Source organism: Mus pahari, chromosome 7 (assembly GCF_900095145.1).
Source record: "Mus pahari chromosome 7, PAHARI_EIJ_v1.1, whole genome shotgun sequence".
NCBI classification, from domain to species: domain Eukaryota; kingdom Metazoa; phylum Chordata; class Mammalia; order Rodentia; family Muridae; genus Mus; species Mus pahari.
This window is the reverse complement of record NC_034596.1, coordinates 79544346-79572092: the sequence shown is the minus strand read 5'-3', so window position 1 is coordinate 79572092 and position 27747 is coordinate 79544346. Positions and strand designations below refer to the sequence as shown.

Here is a 27747-nt window from a genome sequence, read left to right as displayed (position 1 = left end):
GATGGTTGTGAGCCACCATGTGGTTGCTGGGATTTGAACTCAGGACCTTTGGAAGAGCAGACGGGTGCTCTTACCTGCTGAGCCATCTCACCAGCCCCAAAAACTATTTTTTTAAAAAATTAAAATATAAAACATCCATTCCCCCCCTTCTTTTTGTTCCATTCAGCTGCAACCAGTCCCCGTATCTCCACAGCACTTACTTCTCTCTCTTGTCTCCCCCCCCCTCTTTTTTGGTTTTTCGAGACAGGGTTTCTCTGTGTAGCCCTGGATGCCCTGGAACTCACTCTGTAGACCAGGCTGGCCTCGAACTCAGAAATCCACCTGCCTCTGCCTCCCACTCCCAAGTGCTAGGATTAAAGGCGTGCTCCACCACCGCCTAGCGTGGCTTCTTTTTCTTTAACTGTTGGTGCATATATTTTCATATATGTGTGTGTGTGTGTGTGTGTGTGTGTGTGTGTAACCATATATTATATATATAACAAATAAAAACAACACGCTCAGTCCATATTATGTAACTCACTTGTATGTATATGATTTTAGAGCTATCTAAACAAGACCTGATCAAGATGAGGCCAATAGACTTGCTAACATGGCAGGGAGAAATCTCACAAGGCCCCTACCCAACCCTAGACAAGCACTAAGGGAACTAAGGAATGCTGAGATTGGGAGAAATAGTCTTACCTTGGGAAGAGCCTCCCATTGGTTACTCAGTACCAGTACCAGTACCAGATGGTCAGACATGAATATATATTTTAAAACTTGTAAATTTGCTCTCTACATGAGTCTGTGTGTGTGTGTGTGTAAATATGTGTGTGGGCAGGTGAGTGTGTGTATGAATATGTTGTGTGCATAAAGTCTGTTCTCTCCTTTCTGGCTTCTGGGAATTGAACTCAGGTTGTCAGGTTTGCATAGCAAGTACTCTTATTTACAGAACCATCTTGCCAGCACCATGAATAATCACTGGAGAAAGGCCAAGATACTTTATTTTGGTAGAAGTAGTTCTAGAAACTACACTGTTCTCTACCAAAGAGCTGGGTATTGTTATTTAGTCAGTTATTGACAAGAAGTAACTGATAGTACAGAGTATGCAGTAGGAAGTTCCTGTTCAGAAGCCTATCTGTTATCATTTCCTTCTGGAAATGCTGGTGGGTAACTTTACTGTTAAGTTTCAGGGAAATACTTTGTTTTATGAATTTGCTTTGTCTCATTGTTAGGAATGTTAAATGTTTTAAAGACATATGCTATATAGTGTTTTGTTGACTGGGGTTTGTTAACTTTCTATGTTCAATTCTCACAGTTCTTGGTTGACACAGAAATGAAGAGTGTCCTGGCTGAATCTTCAAGCAGAGGCGATCATTATGACCCTGGTAAGTAGAGTGTTTATCCAGACGTAGGTACCACCTCAGCTAGCTCAATGCTGACTTTGTACTTCAGAGGCCTCTGCTTCTGGGGAGGAATTGTTTGTTTTATGTTATTCCTGAATTTGACCACCTTTTGCCAAAAGATATTTTTTTTCTCAATGATTGTATTATTGTCAGATGTTAGTTCAGAACTATTTTGTATCAAAATTAATAGAATTCATAATCTTTTCTGCAGGTTTTTTCATAACTCTTTAATCATTAGTTATTTGTGATTTTGCTGGAATTTACTTAGAAATTTTATGCTGAAAACGTCGTTAATTTTATTTTCATGAAGCCTTTATTTTTATTTTTTTTATGTCTTTTTCAAGACAGTGTTTCTCTGTGTAGTCCTGGCTGTTCTGGAACTCACTCTGTAGACTAGGCTGGCTACGAACTCAGAAATCTGCCTGCCTTTGCCTCTCCAAGTGCTGGGATCAAAGGCGTGCGCCACTGCTGCCTGGATTCATGAAGCCTTTAGAATTCTGCATATATTACTCTACACACTGTATCTGAGGGGATGAACAGTGTTTCTGAATATTATAGAAATGAGACACTTTTATCCGAATTTTTAATCACATGGAATTGGTTCTTTCCTTCTATTCTGGGCTCTGGGGATACAACTCAGGTCTGTGGTCATGCAGAAGAATTCCGTTAAGTGGACATTATTTTGTGATGTGATTAGTTCACACCCCTACAGGAGCACTAGTCAGAATTCTGGGAGTCTAATCTTATTGGTTAGATCCATTAAAATTCACTGTTTTGTTTGTATATAAACTGTGTTAAGGCTGGGATGTAGCCTAACAGGTAGATGACTTGCCTAGCATGCTTTCATCCCTGGGCTGGATCTCCAGCACTACATGTACTGTGTGTAGCGATGCATGCCTGTAATCCCAGGCCTAGAAAGTAGAAGCAGGAAAATCAGAAGTTTGGGACCATCCTTAGCTACAAGGATAATGCCAGCCTAAGCTACATGAGAACTTTTCTCAAAAATATTTTTTCTCATAGACAATTATTACTAATTGATTGTTAGTTCTTTGCAAAATATCGTGTTTTTAGTAATTATTTCTTCCAACATATCCATTAGTATAAACTAAAAGCCAATTCTTTAAGAAATTTGTAGGTGTGGCAGTGTATATCTTTAATCTCAACTTTCGAGAGGAAAAGAAAGGTGGATCTTTATGAGCTCAAGTCCAGCCTGGTCTACATAGGGAGTTCAGGCTAGTCAGGGCTTTCTAAAAGAGAGGGGTGGAGAAAGAAGGAGATACAGAGAGATATACAGAGAGGGAAGGGTGGGGAGGGAGGAGAAGAGACTCAAAATTTGTTTGTACTTTGATGTCACAATCCTTCAAATACTCACCTGTTTAAGAAATATTGTCTTATACAGTGCTCATACTCATAATACTAGCACTGTAGGGGCTGAACAGGAAGGGTCCAGTGTCACAAAAACAACAAAGAATCCTCAAGTGTTTACTGAATACAAAGTACATTCCAAGCTCCCTATTAGACTAGGGGTACTTGGGAATAAAAGAGTTCCTACCATAAAGGTGTACACACACACACACACACAAATGAATTAATAAACAAAAAAACAAATAAATCAAGCAGGCTAATTTTAAAGTCATAACTAAGGGATCTGCATTTGAGACATGGTCTTGAGATGCCCACAATGGCACATACCTATGATCCACGTGCTTAGGAGGTAGAGGATAGTAAATCTCTGTGAGTTCAAGTCCAGCCTGGTCTATGTAAAGAGTCCTTCCTCAAATAATTAATTAAAAATTAAAAATTAACAAAAAAGGAAGTACAAAGAACTTAGAATGTCAGAAGTTTATCTCTTATCCCACATATTAGAGTTAACAGCTTATGACTTGAGGGCTAGTGTTGGTTCATAGGTGTGTTTGCTTAAACTTATTGAGTTGGTTGGTTGGTGAGGGGATAGTGATATTTTTAGATTTTAATGGGAATAAGTTGTCACCATTTAAAAACCAGCAAGTTTTGTAAATCTGTGCTTTCAGCTTATCCTTTAAAAGATGACATGCATTTATTTGGTAGGAGTGGGTGTGGGAGTCTGTGTGAGGTGATGTGGCTGTGGAATTAAAGGATTGCTTGGGGAATCTGTTTTCATTCTACCATGTGTGGCCTAAGACTTGAACTCAGGCAGCCACACTTGGCAGCATGGCCCTAAAGTGAGCCAACTCACGGGTGAGCTTATCTTCAGAATCACATGGGCTAGAAACATGGGACTTGTGTTCCATTATTGTACCAAGCAGAGGGAATGGCAAAACAAAAACAAACAAAAATCCAAAACCTATCCCTTTGGTGACTGTGTGTGTCCTCCAACTTGTCACACTCCCTATCACGTCCTTCAGTCTTAAATAGACTTTCACTCATTACATTTCCTTTATGGTCTCTGCAGGTGTGTGAGTTTGTAACTTCTGTTGTAGAAAGGGAGAAAGTAATAAATTTTTTTTTGTTTTTTTGGTTTTTCGAGACAGGGTTTCTCTGTGTAGCCTTGACTGTCCTGGAACTCACTCTGTAGACCAGGCTGGCCTCGAACTCAGAAATCCNGAGTGCTGGGATTAAAGGCGTGCGCCACCACGCCCGGCTAAACATTTTTATGTGTTTATTCAATGAGCAGCTCATTATGCATATGTGAGGTCGTTTGGTGTTAAGTAGTTGGTGTTAGAGAAGTGTGAGCCCCTGCTGTGCAGGTTCTCTAAGGAGAAGAATGGTGAAGTAAGGGGTGTTTGGGAAGATGGTAGACCTGTGTTTCAGAATAGCACTAGTGGTGACTGACTGACCAGTGTAGGAACTATAACAGCTCAAGTCTGAGGTAGCAAAGACAGAATTTAGTTATCCGTGGAGCTAGGAGGAAGGAGGAAGAGAGCCGAAGGATGCTGTAAATGAAGGCTTGGTAAGAATGCTGAATATACATGACAAGAGAGATTAAAGTTAGAAACAGCTGGAGTTCCTTATGAGGAAAGTTGTGGTACCTCTGAAAAAGTGGGAGATTAGTCAAAGGATCTGTTCACTCTCTTTGTAAAGCCATGGATAAAGTCAGGGGGGTGCTATAGAAGGGCCAGATCAAAGTAGCTCTGGTTTTAAATTGCTATCATGAGGTATATGTAATTTAATTTTTGGTTATGTGTGTGTGTGTGTGTGTGTGTGTGTGTCTGTCTGTCTGTCTGTCTGTCTGTCTGTCTGTCTGTCTGTCTGTCTAACTCTCTCTGTAGGTATGTACACATGCCTGAGAAGGCAAGAGATGTCAGATCCCAACATCCACACAAGAAGCCAGGCATGGAGTGTATGCCTCTGACCCAAAGTGCTGTCGAGTAGAGACAGGCAGATGGCAGGGTCTTGCTGGCATTAGTTCTAGCTGAAGCAGTAAGCTCTGCACTCAGCAAAAAAGACCCTGCTCTATAAAGTGGGAAGACTTCCCCTCTGACTTCTACCTGCATGCACACTTAGGTGTGTGCACACACATGGACGTGTGCACTGAGGAGCATAGAGCCCCACAGCCAGGTTTTACTATATGCCAGACTTGGGCACTGATGTCTTCAGGGCTGTTTAGGGTTGCATAGTGGACTTAGTCTCCAAGGAAAGGTACTGAGCCCTGATGTCTTCCTCTGTGCTCTTACTTGTAAGAAAGTTTCATTTATATGTGAGGGGTAATAAGAGAGTCTCAGTAATAAATGATAAAATGGGGTAAATATAACTATGCTTTGATAAGATATTTGAAACTTATGAATTGTCCACTTTTAGAATTTTCCAGCTAAATATTTTCCAACAGAATTATCTGTGAATTGAAAATTTGTTAGGCAAAACCATGGATAAAGGGACTGTTGTAAATGCCTTCCACAGTAAATATGAGTTTATGAGGCAGAGATAGCTTATCACCTCATATGTTCACTATAATTGTTTATTGGGGCAGTATAAACCCCTCTCCAATTAATGGTGTATTCTTATCTAAAAGACTGATTTTTCATGTGTGGCTGAGAAAAGACCTTGTGATGGGGGGGGGAGCAATAGCAACAGCAGTCTCTGGAAGGTAATTATTGTAGCTCAGTCAGGCTCAAACAATGGAAAATGGAGACTTGTACTGCCAGCTTCATTTTGATATAAAGCCACAGTTTCGTTGTACAGAATGAGCCTAATGGGCAGTAGTGGTCTGTGTTTGACACTGTTCTGACGGGAATGAGATACAGAAGGAAGGAATCTGAGTGTAAAAAAGAGCTTTACATTTGTTGTAACTACCAGCACATCAATTCTAAGCCTTTACTGGGAGTTAGAGGATTTGATGTGAGGACTGGAGGAATTTATGAAGAAGGAGGGATCATAAAGAAATTATGGTTCACTACCCTTCTGATGGCGGTGAGCTCTGACTAGTGTGGTGAGGTTTGAGCTGAGTCCTCGAGGCAGAAGGACTTCCCTACCCTGACCCCCAGCTTGAGATGAATCTCCACACAGAGAGAGTCTGACTGCCTGCTCCTGCCTGCTCTGTTTCCATTTACACAGATTTTAAAATAACTCCTTGCTGATGCTCTGATAAAAATTGATTTTTCATTAAGCCTTCTTATTAGTTTTATTGATATGTCAAATGACATATGGTCAAGTGTTTTTGTGGTTTTTCAAGGCTGTGCAGGTTGTAAATCTTAACCCTTTCTATCAGATATCTCTTCTATATACTATTAATCTACCACTGTATGGTTAGAAACTTTTTTATGTATGCACTGTAAAGTAAGTTCCTTGTCTGCTCATATTTTGAGTATTTAGTTCCAGTAGATTGTTCAATTATTTACCAATAGAAATAGGGCTTACATATTTTTACTCTTTAAGAAATGTACCTGACTTTTATTTAAAATTTTTAATTCGATTTTGCTTATACAAATAAGCAGAATATTGTATGGCATGTAGTTTTTAAAAATTGGATTCTTTTCCTTAAGTAATATGATGAGATTTTATTTTTTTTTAGATTTATTTATTTATTAAATGTAAGTACACTATAGCTGTCTTCAGACACACCAGAAGAGGGCATCAGATCCCATTACAGATGGTTGTGAGCCACCATGTAGGTGCTGGGAATTGAACTCAGGACCTCTGGAAGAGCAGTCAGTGCTCTTGACCACTGAGCTATCTCTCCAGCCCCATGATGAGATTAGTAACATAAAATAGAAAACCTCAAGAAATTTTAAAAAATAATATTAAGTTTTTACTAATTTTCTTCTTTTTATTGCCTTTTTTTTTGTGTTTGTAACTCTGGAACTTCCTAGGTAGACTAGGCTGAGGAGTTCACAAAGATGGAATCCTAGGGAGACCTTGGGGGTTCGCCCTGTCTCCACTGCATGCTCCCTTAGTCGGTTTGGGGTGCATTCACTGGTATCTAAGGTGTCTATGAGTGTCACCCGTGCCCACATGCTTCTGATAGCAAGTATTCCCAGGCCCTGACCCTTGGCATTAGTTACGCCCCACCCCAGATGAGGCTCTGTTTACTGCTGAGCTCTCTCACACTTACTTACCATATTAGGTCTACCTCCCTTTGGTTTAGTGTGGCCTTGGCTATATGTAATGCTGTAGCTAAGTTTATTATTCAAAACTGTTATCCGAGTTGCATTTTAAACTTGCCCTATGCTTAATGTTTAACCTTGTTAAAGACAGCTTCACTGTGGCCTCAGATAAATTGGCAGTAGGCTGGTTTCCATGTTACTGTTTTCAGAACTTTAGGTGACTTCTCTAGTCTGCTATCCTATTCTGTTGTTTGTAATTGCTGACAAATATTGTCCTTTTATCCAAGTTAATCAATACTGCTATTTGCTTAGAGGGAGAATAGAGAGACTTTAATAATTACTTTAGGGCGTCACCAGGAAAAGCATGCCTGTTCCTTTAACAGTCTGAGTTAGTGTCTCCAGGACTACTTCCTCACATTTGTCCTCTTTATTCTGGAACACCCATACTTTCTAGGCATACATTTCCCATGAGTCACCTCTTCAGGTGAATGTCTTCTTTTGACTCAGGATCTGCCCTGGCCTTTCATCCTTTGAGAAGCCTCCCATCATCTCCTACCCCCATCCTTCCCCTGCTAACCAACTCTAATCATCTCCTACCCCTGTCCTTCCCTTCTAACAGCACCAACTCTTGCCCCTCCTGGCTCCTTGCACACATTTCTGCCAGAGAATTGTTATAGTAGCCAACACATAGTAGCCATTAGTGTACCCATTTTTCCCAGTGAGTCTCCCCACTAAAACTGGTAACCTTTATAGATCTCTGCTCTAGCCTGATGCCTGACATATTAGACACTTAGTTGGAAAATTAATGTCCAGCTTTCTAGAGTCCAGTCTGGGAGTGGAAACTGTCTTTTCCACCACTTATCTAATATAAAAACAACCCCAGGGACTGGAGAGATGCTCAGTGGTTAAGAGCACTTTTTGCTCTTATAGGTTCCAGCACCCAGGTGGTGGCTCATGACCATCTGGAACATCAGCTTCATCACATACAATGCCCTCTTTTGGCCTTCTTGGGCACCCACAAACACATGGCAGACACAACAAGGTGGGCACATACACATAAGTAAAAATCAAAATCTTCAAAAAAAAATCAAAATTCAAGGATTTTTTGTTTTGATTTTTTGTTTTTTTGTTTTGTTTTGTTTTGTTTTTTTGTTTTTCGAGACAGGGTTTCTCTGTGTAGCCCAGGCTATCCTGGAACTCACTCTGTAGACCAGACTGGCCTCAAACTCAGAAATCCGCCTGCCTCTGCCTCCTGAGTGCTGGGATTAAAGGTGTGCACCACCACTGCCTGGTCAAGGATTTCTTTTTATTTACTATTTTTGTTTGTTTGGTTTTTTGAGACAAAATCTCATTACTTAGCTCATGCTGGCCTTGAACTGACTGTTATCCCTGGTTGATTTCAGACTTGCAGTCTTCATATAACAGCCTCTCATATGCTCAGACCACTGGCCTGTTCTACCAAGCCCCTCTGAATTTAATTTAATTTTTAAAAAAGATTTATTTACTTATTTCATGTATGTGAGTACACTGTCACTGTCTTCAGACACACCAGAAGAGGACATGGGATCACCATTACAAATAGTTATGGGCCACCATGTGGTTGCTAGGAATTGAACTCAGGACCTCTGGAAGAACAGTCAGTGCTCTTAACCACTGAGCCATCTCTCCAGCTCCTGAGAATTTAATTCTTAATAGACTCCTACCCTCTGGGGTATTGGTGCTGCATACCCCAGCACTGGGAAGGCAGGGACAGTAGGATCTCTGAGTTCAAGACTAGCTTGGTCTACAAAGCTCCAGGACAGCCAGAACTACACAGAGAAACCCTGTCTCATGGCAGGAAGGGAAGAAAGAAACTTCTGCCCAATGAACAATAATTCTGTTGGTTAGGATTTAGCAATTGTAAAAGCAAATGAACCAATCATGTATGCAGAAAAAAGGTGGAGAAGTTAAGAGTAAAAGATAAAGAAGAGAATGAGTTAGCAAAAATCTCCTCAGTTACAAAGCACAGGGTGACTCATTTGTGAAGCAAGGTTTGTTTCAGAAGGGCTCGACCAGGAGCAAAGAGCAAAGGCAATCCACAGTGAACTGGAGCCCTCACAGCAAACAGGCAGGCAGGAGCTGGTGAGTACCTGAGGGAGCCCGGGGCCTCCTGCACTGTAGAATCCCCATTCTAGAGGGCATGGAGGATTAGGGAATAAGCAAAAGGTGAGACTCTGGAAGGCTAGGCAGGGGACCAGTGTTTGGTCTGGTTATAAACAAACGTGACACACTCAGGAGGTCAAGGCTGGAGGACCTGAGTTAGAGACCTTAGCAGACTACAAACAAATCCAAAGTACCTTTGAAAAGACCGGAGCAGGAGGTGGGCATGCAAGACCTGGAACCGAAGATTTAAAGCAAATGAAGAGGTTGTGCTGGGGGAGAAGAGAATGGGCAAGAGATTACTGAAGAGAACAGTTCTGAAAAGAGTGGGCTTAAAATTATTGTATTCTTCCCAATCTGTAAAAAGGAAACAACTGTCTGCGTTATTTCAAGTAGCATATAAAGCCTGACGCACTTGGACAAAATGAAACCTTTGTGTAATCTACACATTTGGGAAGATAGTCTGTCCTTGGCTCGTGGAATCGTGTTCTCCGGGGTGGGGTGATTAATCCTGTGGAAAGTCAAGCTCCTGAATTGTGTTAAATGGACCTAGAGCCTGAGCTGTAGGTATGGTTTTATCTCTTCAGAGTATTTATCCAGCACCTACCGTGTATTATCCATCTTCTAGCAATAAGTACATCAGGGGCAAAACTCAAAAATCCCTGTGGATGGGGAGCTCACATGGGGATGGAAGTGGAGAAAGGGGGAGCGTGGAAACAGAGGTAGAATGGTGTGGGGAACAGTGAAGGATGAACATTGGGCCGGCTGAGTTACAAAGTGGCATGTGAGCGAAGGCTGTTAAAGTGTGACTGAGCAAGCTGTGCAAGTGGGTCACAGGGAATGCAGTGCCCTCCTGTGAGTCCCACATGGCAAGCCCTTCTAATGCCAGTTTCAAAATCACCAAACTTAAAGCAACAGGTGATCACAGTGGTGTTAGAAGGCAGGGTCTGAGGGCAGAGGGCATTGCGCGTGCACACTTGCTTTCTTGTCACCCCTTTGCCTGACCTTCTACTTACACAAGTGTGACTCTGCAGTTTCTCACTCCGTGGAAACAGATAGTACATGCGTTACCCCCTTTTAATCTCTTCTGGAAGAAAACAAATGTTTACTCAATGAGATGTTCGCTGGACTGGTTTATGGAGCCTACAGTAATATAGCAAATCTGAGTGACCCCTGAAGGAGCTAAGTGACACACTGAGAAGGCCTCTCAGAGAGAAGAGGGACCAAGTGTTAGACCAAATCTGAAACAGCCAGTCATGGTGGAGCCTGCTGTTAATTACAGCAGCAGGACTCAGAGGCAGGTTGGGCTCTTCGAGTTCAAGCCCAGCTAAGACTATATAAGAAAAACCTTATCAAAACCGCATTTCTATTTTCAGCTTCTTAAATTGACCTGCGTGACCAGCCTGCTTGCTGTAAAAGAAGAACGGGCCAAAGGGAGGGTCTTAAGGAGTGAGTACAGACCTGGTCAGGCAGCTGCCCTTTCCACAGCTGATTGCTTGTTATGAAGTTTTCCTTGTGTGGGATTCTGAAGGATTAACAGTTCCCATTGTTTCTTTCCCTACACAGTAGCTTTCATTCTTGGTCACAGGATAGAATTGAACCTTGGTGTTCAAATAGATATTCAAACTACCATTGTAGTGTGTTAGTATAACTGTAGTTCTTTTAAATAGTTTTAAACTGCAAATGCAATTGATTTCCCCTTGCCTTACTTTATATAATGTATCATTTCTGGGGAGAGGAGTATTTTGTTTAAAAAATCCTAGATTTTTAACAAGGGAGAGTAATCATGGACCTGTATACTCCAAATATACCAAGTGTTCTATTAAAGTTATCTACTAAAGATAGAGGGCCTGGAAAATAGCCTTGGTCTCATCTTGTGAATTAACCAGCAGTTGTGACTTAACACAGAAAATACAGAAATGAAAGTGGGATCAGAAGACTGTTTGGAATAAATACGTAACAGCCGACTAAGCAAGACTTAACCGTTGGAGGAGAGCTGTCAGGAAAACGTACGGCCTAAACCTGGGGACAAATGGAAATGTCCGGAATCATTTTTTGGTTGGCATAGTTGGCATACTAGGCAGAGGTAGAGTGAAGCTCTCTGTGGGTGTCCAGTGAGTGCAGACCAGAGAAGCTGCTAAACAACCTCTACACAGCACAGCATATGACTGGGAACCAGCAGCCAGAGGGTAGAGCTCTTTACAGGTTAGGTCAGCTACAAATCCCCAAAACAGCATCCCCTGTCATCTGCCTTTTCTTTTTCTTTTTTAAAGATTTATTTGTTTGTTTTATATATGTGAGTACACTGTAGCTGTACAGAGAGTTGTGGGCCTTCATGTGGTTGTTGGGAATTGAATTTTAGGACCTCTGCTCGCTCTGGTTAACTCTGCTTGCTCAGTCCCTGCTTGCTCCAGCCCAAAGGTTTATTTATTATTATACATAAGTACACTGTAGCTGACTTCAGATGCACCAGAAAACGGTGCCAGATTTCATTACCGGTGGTTGTGAGCCACGATGTGGTTGCTGGGATTTGAACTCAGGACCTTTAGAAGAGAAGTCTTAGCCGCTGAGTCATCTCAATAGCATCCCTCCCCATTTTGTTTTTTATTTAGTGTCTTTCTAGGAAAAAAACAATGTTTAAAGCAACCAGGTAGACTTGGTTCCGTTCTTCTACTGAATGCTACTACTTTAGGTTTCTTCAATTGAGATTTATTTTATTTTAATTGTGTGTGTTGGGTGAGTACTTGCATGAGGGTGTCAGATCCTCTGGATCTGGAATTATAGGCAGTTGCAAACTACCCTCTGTGCATGCTGGGAACTGAACTCAGGTCCTCTGTAAGAGCAGGGCATACTCTTAACTTCTGCGTCATCTCTCTAGCCCTGCTAATGAGGTCTTCATCAGAGACTTCAAGAACATTCACAATTTCCTTTAATGGCTTTGATGCATTGTGATGAAAAAAAAAACCAGCTTCTTGTACATTTTAAAATGTCAATAATAATAATAACTGATAACCGTGTAACAATAATAACAAATCCATTGTCTCCTCCCATTCCCCATGTCAGTCTAGAGAAAGATTAGGTGATATTATAAAAAATAATCTTTAAATAATACCCTATAATTTTAAAACAGAAAACCATATAGGAAGGAAAACAGAACACTAGCTTATATTCTCACGTTACAGATGAGGCTGTGGAGGCTCAGAGGCTAAGGGAAAGTGCCAGTCTGGAGTTCATGACTGACTGAACAGTTGTGCTCGATCCACTGTGTCAGATGTCTTTATGCTAGGTTTCCAGCAGCGTGTGTAATCTAACCTCCACTGTACACAAATTCAAAGCAAATGATTACCTAACACATCACTGTTTTCCTCTTTTCTGAGGGCACGTTTCAAAATGCAGTTGCTTGGACCAGGGGTGCTGGTGCACACCATTAATCCCAGTCCTTGGGAGGTGGAGGGAGGTGGGTCTCTGTAGGTTTGTGGTCAGCCTGGTCTACAGAGTGAGTTCTGGGACAGCTAAAGTTACATAGATCCTGTCTCAAAACACACCTTTGAGACCCTACAATTCAAAGCAAGGTGTGGGAAAATATACTTTAAATTCCAGTTTCCTCTTGGAGTCAGATACTCTTCAGAAGAGGGGCCTAAGAGCCTGTGTTGCCCTGGTTTAGCTTGTTGTACTGGTTATTCGAAATACAGCAGGAACACCTCAGAGATGGGTAGGATTTCCATAAGGAGTTTATTTGTTGGCGGTTTGTTTGTTTAACATAGGTTAACTGTAAAAGCCAGCTGACATACCTGTGTATCTTTGTTTCTGAAGCCTCCACAGGAGTGTGAGCAGCATTGCTTCAGCAACAAAGCCTCAGGTCCACATCTTGGGAAGAATATGGCCACTTCCTGGGGGGCCGTCTTCATGCTGATCATAGCCTGCGTTGGCAGCACTGTCTTCTACAGAGAACAGCAAACCTGGTTTGAAGGTGTCTTCTTGTCTTCCATGTGCCCCATTAATGTCAGTGCCAGCACCTTTTATGGGATTATGTTTGATGCGGGCAGCACTGGAACTCGGATTCATGTTTACACTTTTGTGCAGAAAACAGCAGGTAAGTACCTCTGGGACCCTTTGCAGGCTGCGTGAGTCCGTACCTTAGCATCTTCTCCCAGAAACAGATGCTGAGTGTGGCATGTGGATGTAGAGATGTAACTGAACGCATAGTTTAGTTTAGTGTGGAATTAAGAGAGACTTGTATGGGAAGACAGGGGCTTAGCTCAGTTAGTAGAGCATTTGCCTACCATTCACAAAGCCTGGATTTGATCCATAACACCACATAAACCGGGCATGGAAGCACTTGGGAGGTGAAACAGGAGAATCAGGAGTTCAAGCTCACCCTTATCTACGTAGGATATTTGAGGCCAGTGTACAAGATGTCATACCAAGCCCTGCTTCTCCCCTGAGGTAGCTCAAGAGTGCTGCCCCTACACCACTGTGAAAAGGCAGAGCAAAGCGGGGAGTCACACAGTGGTTCTCAGGTCCCCTCTCTGGGTACCTGAGGGCAGAGAGAGGGAACTGAGAACCAGGGGTCCACCAGGCAGAGAGGGGAAAGGCAGATCCCGGGACGGTGGAACCCCGGGCTGATTGAAATGAGTGCCAAGAGTATGGAGAACACCTTCCTTGGGAGATTTAGACCCAGCTCTTTAACACAAAGGTCTTCCTTAGTGAAGAGATGATCCTGGCTTGTTCATACTGGGTTATTTGATGGTGGATGTTAATGTGTACACTTTACTTGGAGTGAACCAGGGATTAAATACCTTTTTCCAGAAAGACTGCCCAGGAAGGGAAGCTCACTGACCGAATGGTGTCTAGATTCCTCAGTAGCATGGAGAACTATAGGTGTTTATGCTATGTGACCCGGTGCCCACGGTCCTCAGTGGGGTGTCGTGGTTCCGTGGTCCAGAGCAGGTAGAGGCAGGTCAGGTCGGGAGTGGCCTCACTCCTGCAGTTCTCAGTTCCGAGATTCCTGGGGATTAAACTCATCCAGCCTTACCATTGTTATGCCTGTCTGGTAACAAGGTCCCACATGCCCTACAACAGGCATTGTCTCAGAAAAGAAAGAGGGGAGTTTTTGGTGCAAGTATAGCTGTGATTTGTCCTTCATCTTCTCTAATGGGTAATACTGCAAAGGTCCAGATATTGAGAGTGTGGGAGTGATTCTGGGAAGAAGCATCCTTTCACTGCCATCCTTGGAAAGGGGACTGACGGGTCCTTGACTAGCTTTTTTTGAATTTTCTGGAGAGCCCAAGGAACTCAGGCAGGAGGAATACAATTCAGGTTGTGTAGGGAGTTCAAGGCTGGTTTGGACCACATATTGAAACCCTGTCTCAAATTTTTACTAACAGTTTAAAAAAATACAGAGTTGGGGGAAAGCAGTAAGAGCTAACGTCCCAGCAGAGAAGCGGTCACCGGGCCTCCAGGGCAGCATGGCAGCATGTATTCTCCTTCCTAATGCTACTGTAAAGCACTCCACAGACCATGGGGCGGGGACCTTGGGGATAAAACAGCTCTGGATGGAGACTATTAATCTATTAAACCATATACTAATATCATTAACATCTGAAGCAGTCTACCATCTAATAATCATCTCTTCTTCTTCTTCTTCCTCTTCTTCCTTCCTTCTGCCCCTCCCTTTCTTTCTTTCTTTCTTTCTTTCTTTCTTTCTTTCTTTCTTTCTTTCTTTCTTTCTTTCTTTCTTTCTTTCTTTCTTCCCTTGTCTGTTTGTCTATCTGTCTGTTTGTCTTTCTCCTATGGACAAAATAGGACAGCTCCCCTTTCTGGAAGGTGAAATTTTTGATTCTGTGAAACCGGGACTTTCTGCTTTTGTGGATCAGCCCAAACAGGTGAGTCTTACAATTTCATGGACTTTGCTTCCATTTTATGTATTCGAGGGAGCAAACCCAGGGGCATGAGCATGCTCTGTGGCTGAGCTCTGTCCATGAACCCTTTCCATTTTTATTTGAGATAGCATCTCACTAAGTTGGCATGGCTGGCTTTGAACTCACTCAGTGGCATAAGAAGGTCTTATAATTGTGATCCTACTGCCGCAGCCTCTCGAATAGCTGTAATTAGGCCAACAGAACCAGGCCTGGCTTAATTTGATGTTTAGGGTTCTGAATCTTAATAAGTCTACAACACCCCTGTCGTTAACATCTCCTGGTGTTCAGGAGTAACACTGATGGGAGGTGAGGTCATTTTCCCTCCTTGGTGAGTCTTCTGAATAGCCATAGCTGTACATCCCAGACTCCCAAGGAGTGGGTAGAAGGCTGGAAAGAAGGTTTCCGGAGCTGAGCAGATGCCTCCCTGAGTAAGAGCGCTTGCTGTGCAAGCGTGAGTTGCTGAGCTCTGATCCCAGCACCATCGGAAAAAGCTGGCCATGCATTTCCTGAATGTTTGTAACCACAGCTCAGTGGGAACCAGGCCGGAGAATTACTGGGCCTTGCTAGCTTCCAGCGTGATTCATACCTGTAATCCCAGCACTTGGGAGGCTGAGGCAAGAAGATTATTATCAGGAGTTGGAGCCCAGCTTTGACTACATACTGAAATAGCTGGGCCTTTGTTTGATTTGACATCTGAGAGACCTTGTCTCAAACAAACAAACAAATGAACGGAACAGTGTGAGCTTGAAGAACGGAGACACACTTTCCAGTTTAGCAGGTGAAACGGCAAATGGGCTAAGGACTGACCTGTTGACAGCAGTTACGTTAGCAGAAGACGATCTGACATTTAGGGAGGATGAGTCTATGGTGCTTGCTAAGGGGAGAGTGTGGTGGCTCACACCTGTCATCTCAGCATGGTGGAGGCTGAAGTAGGAGGATCAGGAGTTGAAGGTTAGCTCTAGCGACATAATGACTCTGTCTCAAAAGGTGGGGGCAGCTTGTTACCAGGATACATTTTCACCTAGGAAAACTGTGGGTTTAAATCTTTCTCATTTTGTATGTATATGGATGTTTTTCCTGTATATCTGTCTGTGCATCATGTGCATTCAGTGTCTGTGGTGGACAGAAGAGAGTATCAGACACCTCCAGGTCTGGAGTTGCAGACAGTTGTGAGCTGCCATGTGGGCACTGGGAATCAAACCTGGGCCCTTACAAGAGCAGCCAGTGTCTTAACCACTGAGCTATCTCTCCAACTCCAAAAACAATCCAAAATAATAGTTTTAAATAGTCATAGGTTAGTGATATGCTGAATGCCCTGCATGTTGGCATTAGTGATAGTGGAAAAAAATGAAAAGAAAAGAGAAAAGAAAGAACCAACAGACCAACAGAGAGATGGCTCAGTGGTTAAGAGCACTTCCGCAGGTCCTGAGTTCAATTCCCAGTAACCACATGGTGGCTCACAACCATCTGTAATGGGATCCAATGCCCTCTTCTGGTGTGTCTGTAGACAGCCACTGTGTATTCTTTAAAAAAAAAACAAAGGCCCTATGACACACTCTGTCCTAGAGACGACATAACCACTGCAGCTAGCGATTTGTGAGCACTGTGCCCCATCCAGTGTACACTGCAGTTTAGTGGCAACATAAGACATACCTGCCAACCCCTACCCTAGAAGCCCAGGCCCCAGGAAAGCTAAGTAGCCCACACTAGGTCATGGCTAGCGAGCAAGTCCCATGACCCCAGCTCTTGAGTTCTCTGTTTGACTTTCTGGCTTAAATCTAATTTACAGAAACATAAAATAACAATTATTCAAAATGGCAGCTGTGTAAAATAAATGGGGGTCTCCTCCTTTAAAATGCTTCATTTCTCTAGGTTTTGCTTCTGACGAGTCGAGGGGTTGGAGCACTCGGAGCACGCATTTTACCAGAGAGTTGTGGTGCTCCCTGCCTCTCTCTTGAAGGAAGAGACCAGTGCTGCTAAGTGGGCTACCATGGTTGACCGTGCCTTCTCTCTTAAAGGGTGCTGAGACAGTTCAGGAGCTCTTGGAGGTGGCTAAAGACTCAATCCCCAGAAGTCACTGGGAAAGGACCCCGGTGGTTCTGAAAGCAACGGCCGGACTCCGTTTGCTGCCAGAGCAGAAAGCCCAGGCTCTGCTCTTGGAGGTGAGTTTGAATCTGGATCTTGGATAATGCTGTCTGTTCTTCTAAGGAGCCTGTCAGAGTGGCAGCTGCTTTCGGTGACCCCTCATTGCTCAGTCATGATGGTGACTGGGATAGTAACTAGTCATTTCCATTTTAAATGATCACCCTTGCATTTAAAGAGTATTTCCCAAAAAAAGTTCAAAGCACTCCCTTCCATGATGTTTTTATTGCATCTACTTGTTTATTTATTTGTGTGTGTGTGCACTCATATGTGCCACAGCATAGTGTGGCGGTCAGAAGACAGCTTACAGTTCATTCACTCTTTCCACCAAGTGAACCCCAGGGATCAAACTCAGATCATCAGGCTTGGCAGCAAGTGCCCTTACCCACTGAGCCATCTTGCCTGCCCCCCTACATATTCTTCTGCTACGGACCACCCCAGTCGGGTATGGGGGTCCCTGGAATGAGGGTCCTCGAAGCTAGGTAGGTAAGGATTTGGCGGTGACAAAACAAACACAGGCAGTTTGAATCTGAGTGTATTTCACAGCTCTCAAGCATGGGATTTTATACATTAAAAGAATTCTTAGAAGATGTGTTCAGTGAAGCAATCACAAATACCATCATTATCATTTGGCATGGTAAAGCACAAAAATCAAGCAAGCATTACAACTCTGAAAAGATGTATTCAGTGAATCACAAACAGAACAGGTGACATTATGACTAATAGAAATCATCCAAGTGTAACAACTCTGAAAGGGTGTATTCAGTGGGGCAGTCATCCAGGGCTAGTGGCATATTTCCAAGAGCAGACTAATAAATCTTTATGGTCAATTATTGTTTAACATCTAATACCTGATTTTTAATAAACCTTCAATGCATAAATTTAAACTATTTTCATTATTTTTCTTTAAGGCTTTCTTTACCATATACCAAAGCCCACCTCCGATGACACATATGTAGCCATATGAAATTTTATTGTTGGGAAAGTTTTTATCTGTCATAATAATATTATATAATTTTAAAAATGATTTATAAAGTAAAGCTTTGGTTTCCCCAGAGATAAGGTCATGTTAGTGGCCCCATCTCAAGGGACGGTTTCTTACCCATTATTCTCACTTGAGATCTTAAATCTAGGCTGCCAGGAACATATAAATAAGAAAAGGAATAAGAGAAAACAAAACAGATAAATTGACATGAGAACTACGGCTTAATATTTTGCTCCGGCCAAGAGTTCCACAACTGGCTCCAGGAGGCCTCCCCCTTTTAAGGTCAACCCCCTCAGTCTGTGGAACTTGTCACACGGATCCTACTGGGGTTGGTGTGGCATTCTTCATTTGAATTTTCTAACGGTATAATATAGAAATTGCTTTAAATAAACTCTACCAAAGAAAATGTATGTACAGTGTAAGGCTGGGGAGATGGCTCCGTCAGGGAGGTGCTTGTCACACATGCCTGAGCACCTGGATTTCATCCCCAGCACACATGAAAACACCAGACATGGTAGCACTCCCTGGAAATCGTAGAGCGGGGAGATGGAGACGGGGATGCCAGGGGCTTGTTGGCCATCCAACATAGCCAAATTAGTGAACCCCAGGCCCCAGTGACAGATCTTGGGAAAGGAAACTCAAAGTTTCTCCTTACATTTCATACAAGTAGAATTATATAGTTTATAGTCTCTGGTTTTGTAAGTCTGCTTTTTTTTTCTCTCAGATAAAAATGTTTAAACTATTTTTAAAAACATTGTTCTTCAAATAAAAAAAAAGAAACTTAATTTTTTATTTATCATACAAACTTATAAACATATTAGAAGATTTCATGTTGTAAAGAACATTTATGGCCAGGCGGTGGTGGCGCATGCCTTTAATCCCAGCACTTGGGAGGCAGAGGCAGGTGGATTTCTGAGTTCGAGGACAGCCAGGGCTACACAGGGAAACCTTGTCTCAACCACCCCCCCCAAAAAAAAAACAAAAACAAAAACAAAAACAAAAAAAACCTCATGGGGCTGGTGAGATGGCTCAGTAGGTAAGAGCACCCGACTGTTCTTCTGAAGGTCCTGAGTTCAAATCCCAGCAACCACATGGTGGCTCACAACCATCTGTAACGAGATCTGGCGCCCTCTTCTGGAGTGTCTGAAGACAGCTACAGTGTACTTACATATAATAAATAAATAAATCTTTAAAAAAAAAAGATTTATAGGTAGAATCTCATTATGATAAAAACAAATCACAGCAAAGTGGGGCTCTGCCCTCTGTACTAGAGCAGCCACCTAAATCGTCCTCTCCCAGTTTGAGGTAAGTTGTAAGCACGGTCTTATTGTCAACAGGTTTTCTTTGACTCTCAGCAAAGGGTTTAAGTCCCTTGTCCAGCATCAAGCATCTAGCATGTTTGGGAGAATTCAGATCCTAACTCTTATTTAAAAGCGTTTTCTTCAGATGTATTTATTTTTGTTTTATGAGTGTTTTACCTGTGTGCGTTTCTGTGTACCGCATGCATACCTGTGGCTGTGGAGGTGAGAAGAGGGAGTCAGATCCTTGAAACAGAGGATGGATTGTTGTGACCCACAATGGGGGTAATGGGTATGGAACCTAGGTCGTCTGCAAGAGCAATGAGTGCTCTTAACCTCTGAGCCATCTCTCCAGTTCCTCATACCGCAGTTCTTCACCCTCATTCACTCACTCACTCATTTATTCATGTGTCCACCATCTGCAAAGTCCCTGGGGATACAGACAAGGAGCAGAAAGGACACAGCCAGGGCCCATGTTGAACTTACATTCTAGTTTTAGGAAGACAGAAAATAAGCAATGAAATAGGTAAATACAGAGTGCTTCGTGCCCTGTAGGTTCTGTGACGAGCCATAAGCAGGCTCAAGCATGTGGGGAGTGCCTGAAGTGCCTTGATGTCCTGTGGCCAGCTCGATAAGAGGAAAGGAAGCTGTCAGGAAGCTGGGTGACAGGGATTTATCATGTGAGCATCAAAAGACAAACAGACTTTTTTTTTTTTAAAGGAGGATACCAGGAAATTTGGAACAAAAGAGAAGTCTGTTAAAGACAGTGTCCTGGAAACAGCACAAACATGAGAACTTCAGTTCCAATTCCTAGGATCTACACCATAAGGCAGGCATAGCAGCATGCACCTGTGGTCACACACAAACACATACAAATAAGTAAATACCATGCTCGGTGCTGTGTTGAAAATAAACTTGGAGCAGATGGGAGTGTAGAGTGTAGGCTCAGGTTTTTCACGACCTACTTTAACAAGGGTTGTTAAACATATCACCCTCCCTTCTAGCCTACCACCCAGCAGAGGTAGTGGGAAAGAATGGTTATTAGGTCATGAAGGAAGTAGATTTGTTTAGAAACAGTTCTTTGGGGCGATTCCAGTCTTTGTTGTCAGGGTATCAGCAGTTCAGTCTCCTAGCAAACCACCAAACACAGATCAGCAGCAGCAGCAGCAGCAGCAGCAGCAGCAGCAGCTCTATCCAGGATAAACTGGATAGGCCCAGGTATCACCAGCAAGCCCCTGGAATATCACCAGCAGTTCTTTGGTGAGTTACTCTCTAAGAAGTCACAACAAGGAAAATCAGGAACATGGTGTTAAGGCTAACCAGTGCTGGAACGTTGTCAATGGAGACCAGTGAAGTGTAACAAGGCCAACCAAACGCCCGGCTTGCCCCACTGTCTGTGGGCATGTTTATGTACTTTCTAAACAGCACGTGTCTACTTCTGCAAAACATTTCCCCTGTGTCTGCTTCAGCAAAACATCCTTCCACCTATCTGCCCCAGCAAAACATCACTTGTCATAACTGAGTTCCCAAAGAAACCAGAAATTTCCACTTCAGAGAAGGCTGGGGCAGAGTTTGCTTATTTCTCTTGGCTTGTCTATGTTCTTTAGAGCTTGTCTACAGATCACCTGACAAGCTGGTTTTGTTGGCTGAAGTAGAGTCTGTAGGGCACTGCTTGATGATAATCCAGCGGCTTGCGGGACTCCATCTATCCAGGTTATCCCGTCAGACCGGAGATCAGCAGGCTGGAGAGAGTCCTTTTACTTATATTTAGAGAATCCCCACTTATAATAGTAATCTACAAATAAGCTATAACATCGGTCAGTTAGATGAATCACCCTTAAAGGTGTGTGCCACCATGCTGGTAACCTGGGTTTTATCCCTAGGACCCACATGCTAGAAGGATCAAACTGAGAGCTGAACGTTGTCCTCTAGCCTCTATTCATGCTGTGGCATGCACAGGCACATAGGAGTCACACATATGTGCACACAGTCTCACATAGAATCCATAAGTGTAAAAACATCTAAGGCCATTGTCTTAGTCAGGGTTTCTATTCCTGCACAAACATCATGACTAAGAAGCAGTTGGGGAGGAAAGGGTTTATTTGGCTTACACTTCCACATTGCTGTTCATCACTGAAGAAGTCAGGACTGGAACTCAAGCAGGTCAGGGAGCAGGAGCTGATGCAGAGGCCATGGAGGGATGTTCTTTACTAGCTTGCTTCCCCTGGCTTGCTCAGCCTGCTTTCTTATAGAATCCAAGATGACCAGCCCAGAGATGGCACCACCCACAAGGAGCCTCTCCCACTTGATCACTAATTGAGAAAATGCCCCACAGCTGGATCTCATGGGGGCATTTCCCCAACTAAAGCTCCTTTCTCTGTGATAACTCCAGCTGTGTCAAGTTGACACAAAATTAGCCAGTACAGCCATAATTCGTGTGTCAGAGGCCTGGATTGGTAGAAAATTAGGAGCATTGGTGTCAGGTTGTGATTCATACCTCCTAAAATAGGAGTCTATTCATAAGCTAGGTCTGAGGCCTCCCTAAGTCTCCGTGGGCCAGCCATGCACCAAAATCCAGCAGAGGTAGAGGGCCTCAGCTCCTCTGCTGTGGCTGGCCTTTCACTTATCTAAGGTGTCATGGCAACAGGGCCTCGAAGTGTTCATTACATGTTCAGGTAAAATTCATCAGTGTGCTAACACAATTACAAACTCTTGATTCCAGTTGGAAGGCACAATCACATGTTCTTCCTTGGTCTAGTTGGTAATAAGCTTAGATGGGCTTCTTAAGGAATCCTCGTGCTTGTGTTTTTGCAAGAAAATAGCAACTCCCTATCCAGTTCCTTCTCTGGTTTCCAGGAAAAAGGAATGGGTGCTGCTCGTGTTTTACCTGGGGAAGTGAACTAGAGTGACTTACAGAACGTAGGGGAGGTGAGCTAAGACTTACAGAAAGCAGCCAAGTATGATCATTTGTTTTACTGCCCCATGGAACCCAGATTTCTGTATCTTTTCTCTAGGTGGAGGAGATCTTCAAGAATTCACCTTTCCTGGTCCCAGATGGCAGCGTTAGCATCATGGATGGGTCCTATGAAGGTGGGGAAGATGATGAAATAAACACTTGTGGGGAAAGGGATGGAGTCAGTGCAAGATCCAGTTAAAGGAACTGGAGATGGGATGCAGCATGAGAGGAAGGGGAGCTAAGTAAATAACCGGGGAGACTGCAAGAGACAGAAGAGATGATCTGGAGTGTAAACCTTCTTTTTCTTTCCTGTAGGCATACTAGCTTGGGTTACCGTGAACTTTCTAACAGGTAAAATAACCCTTGAAGTTTATCTTACAACCTTAACTGGCTTTTACAGGTAGACCAGGAGGTTAAAAATCCACTTCTCTTTTTCCCATACTGTTCTTTGATTGAAAGAAGGGGGTGGGGCCAGAGAAATGGCGAACAATTTAGCCTACTTCTTGTCAGTTCCCAGCACCACACGGGTAGCTTATGGCTGCCTGTGACTCGGCTTCCAGGCCCCTAGCTCTGTGCAGCCACACTCAGCTGTACAGAACCATATACGTACCCAGAATTAAAACTGGACAAAATCCCTTCTTAAAAAAATCAGAGGGTAGGGAGACAAGCTAATTCTACAGTCTGCATTCAAGGCCTCAGTGACACAAGAGGATCTCTGAGTTTACATTAGCCTGCCAGCCTTTGGGCTCAGGGAGCAGTGAATCTTTACAAGACAGCTTTGGAGTCCAATAAGCAGGAGAGAACCTGCAGAGAATGGATGGGTAGCTGGGGTACTCACTCATCCCTTGCTCTCATTAACAGGTCAGCTGCTTGGTCGTGGCCAGGAGACTGTGGGGACCCTTGACCTGGGGGGTGCCTCCACCCAAATCACGTTTCTACCCCAGATTGAGGTGAGCCATTCTTATCAAGGCCTTTCTGGCAACACACTTAGAAAGCATCATGGTGCTAAGAAAGTGTCACGCTGCTTTGAGACATCAGCTCTACAGTGACTCGGCTACAGAGTCAATAAATGACTAGAGAACGTCTCCCATGTCTGATGTAGGGGAGGGTTGTGGATGGCGGTGTTGTAATCTTCATATGATTGCAGGTGCTGAGTAGTCTTTTTGCTCTTTCTGATTTGCAGAAAACCCTGGAACAAACACCTAGGGGCTACCTCACTTCCTTTGAGATGTTTAACAGCACCTTTAAGCTCTATACACATAGGTGAGGAGGGGTAGGGGAAATAATAGTTCACATTATGTCATTTTCCTTATTTCTCAAAGCATTTTAATATTTGTCACTGTATCTTGCCAGCCTCTGAAAGCCTCTGCCAGTCCCCTAAGCCCTGTCTACTGACACCTAAGCCATACCAAACCTGAGAAGCCTAGGAGGCATCTCCAGTATGTGATGTCACATCTCAAAAGTATGTGACGTAAGAGTCAGTTTCTCTTTAGTTGATTGCATGTGGAGAAGGCTCAGCCAGGGCTCTGTACCAACTCATTCAGTCAGGGCTTCCGGGCTTCAGAGACAAGTCTGCAACGGATAAGAGCTTTTCTGGGGATGGCTCTCGGGCTGGGCCACCAGGAACAATCTTATTCCTCAGTATCACACCCATGAGCAGTTCTTACTGCACATCCTTGGCCCAGACCTCAGAAGTCTTCCTTTAGTGTCCATACACTAAATACAGCACAGAGATGGGGCAAAGCTTCCATCCTTCCCAGGGAGTCAGAGAAACCATGTCACATTTGAAGAAGGCAGCTGTGGGCTGACAACATCTAGGACAGCCTGAAACTCTCAACCTTGTGTTTTTCAGTTACTTGGGATTTGGACTGAAAGCTGCAAGACTGGCAACTCTGGGAGCCCTGGAAGCAGAAGGTTTGTCAGTCCTGGTCTGTGGTGGGAGACTGGGAGACGCCAAAACACAGCTCACCCTCTTCCCTTGCTTGGCATTCTTCCTATGGAGGGAAGGGCTGTGTTGGCCTGGGAAGTATGTGTTGCATAACAGACATAAAAGCTGCCGGTGCTGTGGTGTGTATTCAACACCTTTAGAGCGAAGGTTACTACACAGGGGTAAGGACCTGTAGCTACAAGGCTGGAACCTCCACAGTGTCTGGTAGGAACTTGCACAAGCCTTTGTCAGGAAACAAGGTCTTTTCTGTTTGCCAAGTGGAGTGACTGAGCAATTCCTTTTCTGTCTTCACTGTTGGGTACAGGCAGAATTGGCTGCAGTCCCAGTTGTGTGGCTGGGGACAAATCAGTGACCCCTCTGTGCCCTGTTCTTCACCTTGCACAGGAGTGTGTGTCTAATGCACTCCGGACAGTGCTTGCTCACAGTAAGTGGGTACTGGGCTGAGGCACACAGAGTACTTCAGTTTGCTGTGTTATCTTCAAGCGTGTCTCTTTTAACCTCTCAACTACCAGTGGAGGAATGTTCCTCCATTACAAGGAGGAACTGACTTTACTATGGGGTTTTTATTTCTTTGGGATATGATAAGAGTTATAAACCTCCTGGCAAATGTGCATGAAGTTTGCCTCTGGCTTTAGAGAGTTCACCACTTCCACAAAGCCTGTGAAGACTCCATGTCGCAGGACGCAGCCAAGGGACTACTCTGACAAGATTATAAGTCCCCTTGACCCCATCAGTCACATGAGCTTCTTGCTTCTATCTCCCTCTCACAGACCACCTTCTCCTGTTGTGTTCTTTCAGGGACTGATGGACATACATTTCGAAGTGCCTGTTTACCAAGATGGTTGGAAGCAGAGTGGATCTTTGGGGGTGTGAAATACCAGTATGGTGGTAACCAAGAAGGTGAATGGTGTTTCTTCACTGGATAAAATTACCTTCCTAGTTCCTGTTCTGGGAAGTCCTATAGGAAGGTTCCAGAGCCCAGGGGAGACTTGCCATGTTGGAAGCACTTTTTCTAGAGGTCTTGGTATGTCCAGGGCCAGCAAGCAAGGCGGCTCCTGCTCTGTATACTGTTCTGAGTTCCATGGTAGTGGTAGGAATCTGTTGTCACCTGTCTAATGCAGCAGTGACGATCCCTGTTTCAGGTCCGGGGAATGTGTAACAACTTCATTTATAGTAAAACTCAAAATTGAGATAAGAATCATTCATCTTAGATATTAAGATCAGGGGACATTTTGTTATCCCGAGAAGGAAACAAGCTTTCTGGACCATGAATGGTAATGCCAGGCAGGAACATGGTGGCTGGGCTACAGCTGTGGCTAGAGCTGGTTTTGATGAACAAAACTTAAGGAGAGGGGCTTCCACACACAAGCGGTGAGGTTGCAGAAAGTTACACAGTATGTGTGTGTGTGTGTGTGTGTATTTTAAACATTGCCTGCATGTTTGTATGAGTCTAGTACTCATGGAGGTCAGAAGGAGTCAGATCCCCTGGCACTGGAGATACAGACAGTTGTAAACCTTCACGTGGGTTGCTGGGAACTGAACCCAGGGCCTCTACAAGAGCAGGAAGTGGGGGCTGAAGAGATTGCTCAGGGGTAAAAACTCTTGCTGCTCTTTCAGAGGCCCAGGCTTTAATACCCAGCATCCACATGGCAGCTTACAACTGTCTGAAACAACAGTTCTATGGAGTCTGGACTCCGAAGGCACCAGACACACATGTGGTGCACACACATGCGTGTAGGCAAACAGACTTTTTAAATGAGCAGTCCGTGCTCTTGATTGATGCATGCCTCCAGCCCCCAGGCTTTGGGCTTTGTTGTTGAGGCAGCTCCAGGTCTCAGCTGCATGCTTGCACAGAAGGTGCGCACAGCTGTTTCTGCTGCTGCTGCTGCTGCTTGGCCTCAGTTTCTCAGACTTGGTGAGCTGGCAGTACCTGGCTCTGGTCTTTCCGGAGTGCAGGTCCAGGCCTTTTAGACCTCGCCCGTGTGGAATTTCCTGAGGTCTCTCTGAGTATAATGACAGAGAGGACACAGTCCTGCACTTGTGGACAACTCATATCTTGAGCAGCTTGGTCAGCATTCCACCTGTCACTTTAAGTGTTGTGTCACTCCACCTGGGATTGCTCTGCTGCTTCAGAGCTCCGCCCCCACCTCGCTGTGAGAGCATCAAGCCTACCCCTCAGCCATAGCTAACTAGCTCCCACCACTGCTGTTCAGAGGCTGAGAGTCAGCCTCCTTGCTTTCTCACTCTTCTCTCTCTGGCTCCAGCAGTTTGCCATGGACAGTGTTGCCACATCCTTATTGTCATGTGATGTATACACTTGCCTTGACAGGGGAGATGGGCTTTGAACCCTGCTATGCGGAAGTGCTGAGGGTAGTGCAAGGGAAACTTCATCAGCCAGAAGAGATCCGAGGAAGCACCTTCTACGCTTTCTCTTACTACTACGATCGAGCCGCGGACACACACTTGATCGGTGAGTTCATGCCTACGGTCAGCCATGGAGGAAGAGAAGGGGACTAAGCTCGGGAAGAGAATGAAAGGCTCTGTTGGTTGGGGTGGCTTCCCAGCTCTTTTGCAGTAGCATTACACCTGCCACTAGGATGGGAAGGAGAGTGAGGATGCTGGGCTCTGGGAGGTGGCAAATGACCTAACTGTATGTAAAGTCTGTTGGAGGTAGGGTTTTACTATGTATCTGCCACTGATGCTGAAGTCAACTATGTAGCCCAGGTTGGCCCCAAATTTGTAGCCGTCCTTTTGCCCCAGACTTCTGAGTTATAGAGTTACACAAATGTGCCCCCATGCCTGACTTTGTATGTGAAGTCTTTTTACATTTTTTTTTTTTAGTACTGGGATTGAATCCAGAACCTCTGCACATGAGAGTTCAAAGTTGCCCAGGATGGCTTTGAGACTTTGTAGCCTGTGTGTGCCTTGTACTTGTGATCCCCCTGCCTCGGCCTCCAGAGTAGCTAGGATCTCAGTTGTGTGCTACTGGACCTAGCCTGCTTCCTAGCCTCATTGAGTTATAACTGTATTAGCTCTTTTGTAAACGTGATTAAGTACTGAGAAGATTGTAAGAGGACTAAGGACTTCCTCCAGATCAGTTTCAGAGGGTTCAGCAACCTCCTTGTTTCTGCCATGGTGAAGTGAAAAATAATGGTGCAAGGACCTGGAGGAGCAAAGTTGCTTACCTCCTGTCAGAGGACACAAGGAAAGGTGGGAGATGGACCCTAGAACACTTCCCACTACCTCCCATTACACTAAAACGTTAGCCATACCTTAATTCACTGAAGGCAGTCCCCCCCCCCCACCGTGGTCCAGTCACTTCTGTGACTTTCCCTTTCCCTCCCTCTCTCCCTCCCTCCCTCCCTTCCTTCCCTCCCTCTTTCTTCCTTCCTTCCTTCCTTCCTTCCTTCCTTTCTTCTCTCTCTCTCTCTCTCTCTCTCTCTCTCTCTCTCTC

At 44.1% G+C, this 27747-nt stretch overlaps 1 protein-coding gene across 4 annotated transcripts in view; it reads left to right on the top strand.

Annotated features, from left to right (window-relative positions):
* The window catches only part of Entpd5 (ectonucleoside triphosphate diphosphohydrolase 5 (inactive)), a 36629-nt gene that overhangs the window by 2559 nt on the left and 6323 nt on the right, over nucleotides 1-27747 (top strand). The window contains exons 2-13 of one of the 4 annotated variants that reach the window (XM_021202600.2): nucleotides 1298-1367; nucleotides 10420-10492; nucleotides 12857-13136; nucleotides 14849-14928; nucleotides 16983-17126; nucleotides 22404-22479; nucleotides 22661-22696; nucleotides 23207-23295; nucleotides 23529-23608; nucleotides 24198-24259; nucleotides 25092-25193; nucleotides 26623-26763. In XM_021202600.2, the coding sequence (XP_021058259.1) occupies nucleotides 12923-13136; nucleotides 14849-14928; nucleotides 16983-17126; nucleotides 22404-22479; nucleotides 22661-22696; nucleotides 23207-23295; nucleotides 23529-23608; nucleotides 24198-24259; nucleotides 25092-25193; nucleotides 26623-26763 (1024 nt within the window). In that variant the 5' untranslated portion in view covers nucleotides 1298-1367; nucleotides 10420-10492; nucleotides 12857-12922. Of the gene's footprint in view, nucleotides 1-1297; nucleotides 1368-8921; nucleotides 9026-10419; nucleotides 10493-10958; nucleotides 11053-12856; nucleotides 13137-14848; nucleotides 14929-16982; nucleotides 17127-22403; nucleotides 22480-22660; nucleotides 22697-23206; nucleotides 23296-23528; nucleotides 23609-24197; nucleotides 24260-25091; nucleotides 25194-26622; nucleotides 26764-27747 lie in introns of those variants that run through there. The other 3 variants (XM_021202601.2, XM_021202599.2, XM_029540700.1) reach the window with 3 other exon arrangements.